This window comes from Phanerochaete carnosa (assembly GCF_000300595.1).
Source record: "Phanerochaete carnosa HHB-10118-sp unplaced genomic scaffold PHACAscaffold_10, whole genome shotgun sequence".
Taxonomy (NCBI): domain Eukaryota; kingdom Fungi; phylum Basidiomycota; class Agaricomycetes; order Polyporales; family Phanerochaetaceae; genus Phanerochaete; species Phanerochaete carnosa.
The window spans coordinates 1,136,292-1,146,122 of record NW_006767637.1 but is presented as its reverse complement, the minus strand read 5'-3'; the positions used below and the strand labels follow the sequence as shown (position 1 = coordinate 1,146,122).

General features: G+C 54.5%; 2 protein-coding genes across 2 annotated transcripts; one reads left to right on the top strand and one right to left on the bottom strand.

The window, feature by feature from the left end:
- The first annotated feature begins 2,036 nt into the window (after nucleotides 1-2,036).
- Nucleotides 2,037-3,336, top strand: PHACADRAFT_187742 (uncharacterized protein). Its single transcript, XM_007400258.1, has 5 exons — nucleotides 2,037-2,388; nucleotides 2,426-2,476; nucleotides 2,510-2,557; nucleotides 2,605-2,793; nucleotides 2,854-3,336. Exons 1-5 carry the CDS (start codon nucleotides 2,230-2,232, stop codon nucleotides 3,163-3,165), a joined length of 759 nt encoding a protein of 252 aa, XP_007400320.1. The 5' UTR covers nucleotides 2,037-2,229; the 3' UTR covers nucleotides 3,166-3,336.
- Nucleotides 3,337-3,891: 555 nt separating this feature from the next.
- Nucleotides 3,892-7,237, bottom strand: PHACADRAFT_263166 (uncharacterized protein). The gene is made up of 4 exons (XM_007400257.1): nucleotides 6,748-7,237; nucleotides 5,165-6,500; nucleotides 4,775-5,112; nucleotides 3,892-4,722 (listed from the first exon to the last, which is right to left on the bottom strand). Exons 1-4 carry the CDS (start codon nucleotides 7,198-7,200, stop codon nucleotides 4,228-4,230), a joined length of 2,622 nt encoding a protein of 873 aa, XP_007400319.1. The 5' UTR covers nucleotides 7,201-7,237; the 3' UTR covers nucleotides 3,892-4,227.
- Nucleotides 7,238-9,831: the final 2,594 nt, after the last annotated feature.

Genomic DNA, 9,831 nt, shown 5'->3' with positions numbered 1-9,831 from the left:
CCCAAGATCCGATTATTGAATAAATCCTGCGAGTGCCTGCAAATGCCACCCAGCCTGGCCACTGCACGAAACGGGAAAGTTACGCCGCGGTGTAACCTGAGCGTAACGTCTGGATTACGCCCGGGTTCTTCCAAGATCACGCCCGGATTATGACGTAGGCGAATCTTGTGGTAACCGCACAATTATGAAAGGATTACGACCGGATTTCGACAGGATTTCGCCCAGGTTCTGCCCGAGCGTAATGTCTGTCACCGAGGGAGGTTATCTTCCCAGTGCGTCATTACATAATCATAAATATTCCATATATAGCAACATTAAGTGTCCCCATCCTCCTCGCTTGCTTTCCCGTTTATCCCACTATTCCACCTGTAAATATTCTTGAAATCGAATAGATTGTTCACCCAAGTGTACAGAATTGTGTCCCCAAAAATCAGAACCAGAACCCCATGACATAACAAGTTGTAGTCAGTGCCACAAAAGTGTCCTCCGCATACCGCCTCCAACCCGCCAACGGCGCATCTTGTTTCCCACATCCACCAGACCACAATCCCCGCGGAGAGCGTTTAGGACGTTGACGCGTGGGCGGCGGAGAGGGCAGCGCGAAACCGGTGCGAGATCTGGTGGAGGATGTGGCAGAAGGCGTATCAAAAGGCTTTGCACCTTTTTCGTCATTAGTTTCGGCCTTGACAGACCTGTTTGCATGCCGAGCTCGCTGAGCCGCAGCTTGCTTAACATGGCTGTGAAACCTATATATTATAGCATAATCATATTATGTACAGTTACTAGCACATACCGAGGCACAGCAGGCGTGCTGAGTTGGCGAGGAGAAGAGGTAGAGGGCAACTTGACTCCTTGTTTTTCCTCTTTCTCGACCGGGTTGGCAGTAGCCGCAGAAGGAAGGCCTTCTTTCTGGCTATATATCACAATTGCGTCGGTTGCAAGATTAGTGTGAAAATGCTGCCACGCACCTCCTCTGCTCCCTCTGGTAAGCCCTCTCGATATCTTCTCTCAGCTCCTCATGTCGCCCAAGGAAAATCCCACTGGGCTGATGAATACGGAGGTGTGGCACAAGGCGACTGTTTGCATTATAAATCCTCTGGCGAGCCTCGTTGAGGTCATCAAAATATTCTTGAGGAAGTCCGAGATCAGGAGAATGGTTGCCAAGTTCCAAAGCGGTGTGGATAGCGCTGATGGCCAAGAGATGGATGTTGAAGGCGAGAGAAGGGGCACTACGATACTCCATAGAGTGCAGTTCTGTAGGGTCGTCACAGTAAAGAGCCCTGGCGATGATGCGAGACCCAGCGATGCCACGGACAAAGTAGTGAAGATCGAGCAATGCTTGCAAAAGATCCCGAGAGCGCAGCAGACGAATCATCTCGTAGGCCGAGGCAGACTGGAGGTGGTCCTCAAGTATAGTTTCGTAGTCTCTTTCGTTGTCAGACATAGTGACGAGGGTGCTGGCGTGAGTTAAAACGTGCGGGGCAAGGTCGATTACCGCTAAGCGCACGCATACAGCCAGGGTGCGGTATTAAATTCGCGCTTATTTACGAGTAGGAGACTTATTGTATTCTAATTCACGCGGATACTCATGTCATTCTCACATTAACGCTGGGTGCTCGTAGTCTGGGTGAAATGTGAGCGTAACCTGGCGGTTACGACGTCATTCCGCCCGCGGCTTAATCTATCCGTAGCACGCGCAGAATCTAGGTGTAATCTCAGATTACGCCGAGGTTACGCTTCTGCATAACTTGCCGTTTTGCGCAGTGGGCGCTCCCTGGTAATGCATTGCCAACCTTAACTGAATGATAAAGGTCCCCAGGCTGGTAAGCCTTAGAAATCATACAGGTGCTCTATCTACTATGGCAATGGCAATCTCAGGGTGGGTTGACTTATATTCATGGGTGCCTTTATCTAGCTTGGCCAGATTAGATCATTGGGTAATTTTTTTGCTGATGAAAGCGTCAGCTCTTTGTACGCATCACAAGGCGCATCAAGTGATGGCGGGCCGACGCATGGAGCTCCGGCCGGCTAAACGCGTCTGGAGCACGCTGCTTTACGTTCAGCAATTACTCCAGGGTCCTCCACCTCACTTCCTCCACGCAGCCACGTTCCCCCCTTGTAGACTTAGCCCCAACCGACAAAACTTCGCGTGTGCTCAAGTGTCTCGGGAACTGTTGAACCAAGCACTTCGACCACAGTAGCCTCTTTCGAACTTACCACTCATAGAACATGGCTTCATCGTCACAGGCGGCGACGCAACCCATCAATGTCAAGCTCCTCTTGATTGGAAACTCTTCCGTAGGGAAGAGCAGCTTGCTCCTCAGGTTTTCTGACGAGCAGTGGGTGCCAGAGGACGAGGCAAGCGCAACCATTGGTGTAGACTTCCGGGTAAGTGGTGACTCCCATGTCGATGACAGTCTCGTAGCACAAAGCATCTCTACAACATGTCGAAATGTCGCTCCGTCTTGGAGCTCTAGTAAGCTCCAGATTGCTGACACTCGGCACGCAGGTACACAAGATGGATATCGACGGGAAGAAGGTCAAGCTTAGCATATGGGTACGTCCCATAACTCTTTGGCGTATGATTTACTGAAGCTTGAACAGGACACTGCTGGTCAAGAGCGTTTCCGGACTATCACATCCTCGTATTATCGTGGCGCGCACGGCGTCATTCTCGTCTACGACGTCGCAAACCGCGAGTCCTTCGACGCTCTGCCGCGGTGGTACAACGAGCTCGAAACGTACGTCAACCCGAAGGTCGTGAAGATGGTCGTGGGCAATAAAGTCGACAAGGTGCGCGTTGTCATACGCTTTCTTGTGCGGTTGTCTTACAGGCATGTTCAACTCGCCCAGGAATACTCGCGCCAAGTGACTTATTCCGAAGGCCAACACTTTGCGACGCGCATGAACTCGCTGTTCTTCGAGGCGTCAGCGAAGACGGCCGTCGGGGTTGCGGACGCCTTCAAGGAGGTCGTGCGCCGGATCGTCGCGGAGCCCGAGCTCGTTGGTGGCGGCAAGCCGAAGGCGGCCAAAGCCGCTTCCGCCAAGGCTGCTGGCGCTGCCTCTGGGACGAAGAACCAGACAAGGAGCAGTATGGAAATGCCCGGGACCATCACGCTGGACGGGGCAGAGGAGGACACAAACGAGGGAGGTTGCGCGTGTTAGCAGAGCGTCTTGTGCGTGGATTTGCTGGATGTTCATTCATGCCTCATTCCACTAAACGTAGACCTAGCAGATGTTGTGTTACGACTCTCATGACTTCCGATACGATCCTTGACGATACCCTACCCTATATCTGCTCATGTTCGCACGTCTTCGTAGAGTCGCCCCAAGCTTGTAACCCTACTAATGCAAATTTATTTTGATATCTTTGTTGGTTGCGTTGACCCCGACACGCAGCATGCCGTGACAGATCGCAGGTACGCTCTCGGCTGTGGATGCTATGCCTGTTCCTCGCCATGTCGTCGTTCGGCTCAGTGCCTTCCGCGAACCCGATCAGAACCCCAAGTATAGAGCCGTTTGCTTTCTACCGCCTCTACTCTGAGCAGGACTCGGACAATCTCGAGGTAAGCACGCCTGTCTTCGAGACCATGCTACCAAAGTACAAACGGACGCCCATTTTAGACATTCTTCGCGCCGGACGCAAAACCTAGCCCATACGAACTTTCCACTATGCGCTGCCTCAACCTCGCTCTTACCGTTTTCCTCGCCGTTTCTCTTTCATTCAACACCTCTGTGGCCCTGCCCGTGCCAATATTGTCAACGCCGCAAGGTACGTTTGACGCCGGTGCCCCAGAGCTGCCGCACAGGTGGCCAGCCCCTGGTTTTTGGGGTAGCTGGAAGCAGTGACGTGCGGAGCTATGTGCAGGAGAATCCCACTGTGCAGTGTAGAAGAGCTTCAGGACATACCCGCACGTGTGTCTATTACATGGCTATGAAGGGCGAGCCCAATACTACCACGAGCTCAGCCCAGACATGAGACGACAGATAACAGTCATGATATAGGGCGTACGTGAGCTAGTATACAAAAAAGGACGAAGGTAGCTCTACAACCTCTACAGGGACGGTGGGAGACTAGATTACTGGAGTAACTGTAGACAGGCGGGGTATCGTCTGTATTAATCGCAACAACACAAGGAAAGACGCCAGACAGCCCACGACAGACGATGGAAGCAGGCACTCCGAAAGAGCTGGTCGGCAGTACCATCACCGTCGACAGGGGTGGGCTCAGAGCGCAGACCCCTTGGAACAGCGCGTGGGCGCCTGGAAGTCGTCGGTGCGGATTCCTCCGCCCCACGGCGTGCGGCCGTCGACACGAGCATCAGGACCAAGCCCGCGCTCCGCAAAGCCGTTCCAAATCTCGCAGTAGTTCTCGCCGCCGGTGAGGTGCTCGTCTGCCTGAATGATGGCATCGCGCGCGTCGAAGAACGAGGGGCGGCAGGGCTGGAGCTTCATGCCGCTGATGACGAGCTGCACCGCGAGCGTGTTGCCGTGCTTCGGGACGAGCGTGCCGCCGGGAGTCTCGCGGTAGAAGTCGCCGAGCGGGACCGTGCCGTTCTTATATGGCTTGGGCGGGAAGAGCGTGTCCGAGAAACCGTGCTTCTTGATCAGCTTCTGCTCGACCACCCAAAGCATCTCCGCCCAGACTTCGCCAATCGCATGCACACTCCAATAGCCGGGCTTGTCAAGGGTCTTGTAGGTCGACGGGTTGACAGTCATGTTCTATAAAGTTGAGTCAGAAGCCAACTCATTCGATGATCGACATCGCGCTCACCAAGCTGTATAAGAAGTTTCGGATACCCTTATCGGTGTTGGCAGCCCAAGCACCCAGGGAATAGTCGCGAGGTTCACCGAGGCCGTCCTCCGCAACCTTGGCGTCGGCAACGCGGTCCTTCACGCTGCGAATGGTGGTGGCCAGGAAGTCTCCCCAGCCCTCGCCCATACCACCACTCTCACCCCAGCCGAGGCAGCCCGAGTTCGCCGGTCCGCCGGTGAGGCGAGTGGAAAGGCCATGTGCAAGCTCATGGATAATGATACCAGCCTCCATATCACCGTCCCTGTATGGGTTGGCGGTGTTCCAAAGGTACATCCTGCAGCGACCATTCTGGCCATCTATTCATACAACATTAGCGAATGTCATAACAGAGTGCCAGGATGGACATACCAGGAGGGGTCATGAAGTTGGCGTTGTTGTACCCGCTGCCATCCTGAGCGTTGGTGATAACTGCGTCGTTTCCCTTACCACCGCGGGCGAAGTTGTGCTGCTGGAAGTTACCAGAAATCTCGTCGAAGCCATAGCGGTAGGTGAGATCATGGAATAAGTTGGTGGTGTAGAACAGCTGCGTAACGGTCGCATTGATGTACTTGCGAGCCTCGCGCATAGACTCGGAGCGCTCAGTAGCCTTGGGATCGTACGTGAAGTCGAAAACGGCGCGCTCGCCCTCCTCCCCATCGGCATCCTTCGAAACGCGAATAGCGGCCTCGGGTCTGTAATTTGTTACCCAGGCGTTCTCGCCTTCCCAGTTCTCGTGAGAAAAGGCGTTGTTGCCCCATGTCGTGGAAGTGTTCCTGAATGATAGAGTCCCTTTGCTCGAGGTAGCAGGGTCGCCCGAGAGCTCGACAACTTGCCAGCCGATGGGGCTGGCGAGAGCATCGAAGTTCTCATACTGGAACGTGCGGTTACCCTCTGACGGGTCGTTGATACCCCACTCGTGTACAAGGTACTCCGCTGACGCGCGTGTGCTTGGGAACTCGGTGGGAGGCTCTTTCGGGAAAGGCGCAAACCAGTCAACGAAGTTGACCGGCGCGTCCACGAAGCCGTCTGCGGCCCAGTCGACGACAGACACGATCCGATGCGGTTCACTGTAGGTGACCGCCGCTTCATACCAGTTGTCGGCCATCGGGACGTCAAACTTCCAGACAAGCTCGAGACTCATCTCGCCACCATCTGCCTTGGGGACCTGCATCCAGGCCAGGCGTCCGCGCACCTTGTCAGTTGCGTCGGGGACGCCGTCGATCTCAAAAGCTGGGCTCGCCGGCGCATCTGTGTTGTGCAGATGATGGGCCATGGTCAGCATCATGCCGTCGAGATATTTACGAGGAGACGAGTGAATGGCGGAGGCGAGCTCGGAGGAGGGTGTCGCATGGAGCATGAACGCAAGGAGAGCAGAGAGAGGATTCTCCTCCTCAGACTGAGGGGTAATGGCGGAAGAAGAAGCATGGCGAAGGCGATCACAGTTCGAGCTGAACAGCTGTGGAACTTGGCCAAGTATCTCGGTCGCAAGAGAATCGAGTCGCTGGCGCTCGGCCGGATCGCTAGCGGCGAGGGTCAACGGGTCCTGCCCGTCAGGTCGAGTGGGGTGCAGAGACTCGATACGTTGACGGAGTTGTGACCATCTGGAGTTGTACTCCGTGCCCAGGTTGGCGCAGAGCTTGTCCTGGACGTGCTCGGAATCGGACTGGGTGGTAAAGAGCTGTGACGGAAGACCATTCGTGTGGATCTGTTGGAATAGAGGTCAGCCATAGCCGGTAACGAATCGCAGCAGCGTTATAGTCAAAAGCACACGACGTAAACGTTGTACTACTTTTTGCTTCCCAAGAATTTCGATTGGATACAGGAGAAAACCCTGCATGAACTCCGGTACCAGATAAGTAGTCACGTGCGTGCGCGCCAACTGCGGCACACAACCTCCGGGACTTCGGAACGTGGACAAGGAAACCAAAGCATTTGACGCCAGGAACACTCACCGAACTACCGTACGAAAGCACACGACCGTCCCGAACATTCACGTTGACATTCACGTCTCCGTCCGCAACCTCAATTCCGAACACGGTCTGGCGGAGGTATACGTGCGCGATACCGGTGTTCTTGTCGACGTACGAGTCCGGGCGGACATAGAAGGCCACGGAGCTGTCAACCTCGTCTCTCAACGATGAACCCTCCGGCATGAGGGTCTTCACGAAGCTCTTCGCGATCTCGAAGGGATGCGGCTTCTCCGAGGCCCGGAAGCCGGCTGGTTGGAAGGCCTGGGCAACATCTGTTCGGAAGACAGCATGCGGATGCTCGGGACCAAAGCCCATGGTCTTGCGGGAACGGCGGATGTCGGCGTCGCCACGACGTTCCAATGGAGGCGGTGTTGAGGTTGCAAGCGTGCCAGCGAGGCCGGCGGCGAGTACAGAAGCGACGAGTAAACAGCGCATCCTGAAGCAGTTAAGAATGAGAGGATAGGGATGTGTAGAAGATAGAGACCGCCTTCGAGTGAACGAGGGGGTCGTAGAGGAGGAAGAGAGATAAGACCGGCGGTGGTGGTTATATGGGCGGACGGAAGCGCGCGAGCCTGGAGACAAACACAAGTCAACCCCGGACTGCGGGGCGCTCTCATTTTATCCCGAAACAGGTCACCGCGTCGGAGGCCGAAGTGAACGTTTTAGGAAGGTGCCCCGCCGCAATCACCCTCGTCTGCGCTTGCACTTGCGCAGGTACATCGCCTCGAGGCGTTACGCAGCAGATTGTGCAGCGTGGTCGAAACGAGACTGCTGGGCTATCGCAGGCCAACTGCCCGAAGAGCCATTCCTGGGCCGCTCTCCCGACTACCGTACAGAGGCGCTACGAGGATCGTGTCAGATAGCTGGTCAAGATAAAAGCGAAGCAAGAGTGCTGGCACCTGATGCAACACCGGGCCGTATCTCACATACGCTCGACCACTTACATTGTGCAGTACGCGTCCCAAATGTAACATCTACCTTCGGTTGCCCCAACAGTCTGACTCTTTGTCTTGATGTCAATGAGGGACATCAGCATCGCGCTCAGGATCGAATCAAGCTTCGAGGCAGAATCTACTCATGGAGAGGTGTACAAAGCAGTAAGTATGACGACAACGGTACGAAAGGTCTGACGGAAAGGCAGCCTACAGGGATTGTGACTGCATGAGCACCGGAGCGGAGATGTACGTGTTTGTGCAATCACGCGGTTTCTGACGTTGGCTACAACTTCCCCCTAGGGGTCTTGCGATAGGCCGCCAGCTGCTGTCAAAATCTGCAAGCGTACGGCCTTTAGCGCGTGCCATGAAGTTTGCTATCGACTCACAAATTCTCAGTGCACCTTTTGAGTCGGAATCAGCTGCTGGGAAGGTTATAGCTCTGCGGCGCCCATTTGCAGCCGCGAGCACTCCCGCTTTCCAGATAGAAAATTCTAGGGCGGCACCAGGGGGGACACGATGGTGATGTATTCGCAAAAGTACGCAAGCGTTTTACGCGCGTCAGTGTCGATGAGTAGTGCATTTTGCCTTCTGCTAATGCGACAGTGGTATGGTCGATTGCCAAGTGGTAAGTTAAAAAGTCAGCAACAACGTAGAGTGCACTACGTTGTTGCTGGCCTCCTGCTTGGCACCGATGCTACGACCGCCCCACCGTTGAACGTTCGAACAATGCAAATACAGAACTGTTCGCCGGCTTGACCATATCCGACCCTGCTGCGACACCTTCGGGCAGTGTGCTCGAGACGAATCCCTAAGAAGAGTTCAAAGCCTGCACTGCATTCTGCCGGGTCAATAGCACGCTACTCGTATGTCGTGGTGCGATATCATATAGCCTTGCACGCGCTCTTCTCGCATGGCAGGCGAATGGGACTACTTACCTCATTATATCTAGCAATAAGCCCATGAGGAGAGCCGATAGTGCAGGCAGGTAACGGTTTGAGGTCTCTTTGTCGATCTTGAGGCCCAAGTCAGTTGTGATTGCGTAGACTAATAAAGGCTATTCTCAGCTGTTTTACAGTCCTCAATGCTTTGATTAGTCATCTTCGGGCGAAAGGCTTTAAGTAGCAGTGACCTCAGGAGATTGGGAACGGGTCGTTCGCGTGGGCGATCCTCAACGTCGACGGAAGACGCGGTGAGCCGTTTGCCTTCACGGTTGTGAGTGATCATGCCCTTTGCGGTGCCCATAACGATCTGATAGGCAGTACGGTGAGTATTTGAATGTGACAGTAGTAGTAGGGGTGTTCAAAGTTCGCTTTGAACGCGCTTTGGACTCGCTTTGATGGCGATTCAGAGGATGAAACGGAAACTCGAAGCGGCGCGGTTTCGGGGTCCTGAAGCGACGATTCGGGCTGAATCGTGCTGAATCGCGTCGAATCGAGGTCGTCCGTCGAAGCGGCTCCTGAGCCGCTTCGTACGCCGCTTTTCGCTCGCTTCACGCTCGCTTTCCAGGCCAACCCGCTTCGTCCCGTCCTTGATTCCCTCCTCCTCCCCCTCCTCCCGTGCTATTGCATCAATTTTGTAATAGCCCCATGCACATGGAGTAGTGACAGTGGGATCAATTTATATTCATATTTTGCTACTTATTTTCTGCATGTTACGATGAAAAGCGTGTCCCCATACAAGCATTTCTCGGCCGCCCCGTGGTGCATACCAACGGGTAATTTTTTGGAGGCATCTTTGCTCCCTGAGAGCATGCAGGAGCCCCACTACAGGTATAATAGAGTGTATATAGATCATTAGGAATGAAGCGGATGTGTCCCTCACGCCGCCAGCAACTCGATTTAACTCCCTCGTGGTCGGGGGTGTTCAAAGTCTACGCGCGCTTCAGTCGCGTTTCACTTCGTTCGAAACGACTCTCGAAGCGGCCGTGAATCGATTTTGCGCGCGAACTTTGAACACCCCTATTCTGCGCTAAATCTCACCGAGACCACGCCGTATCAGCTAACTTTTGGGCTGGACGAAGGAGCATTCTCAAATGAAGCACATCACAGAGTCAGGGTATTGCAGGAGGCCCGCAGGAAAATCTTCAGCCATATTTGAGGGGACTAGAACGACTCCGAGCTCTTGCGAGCCG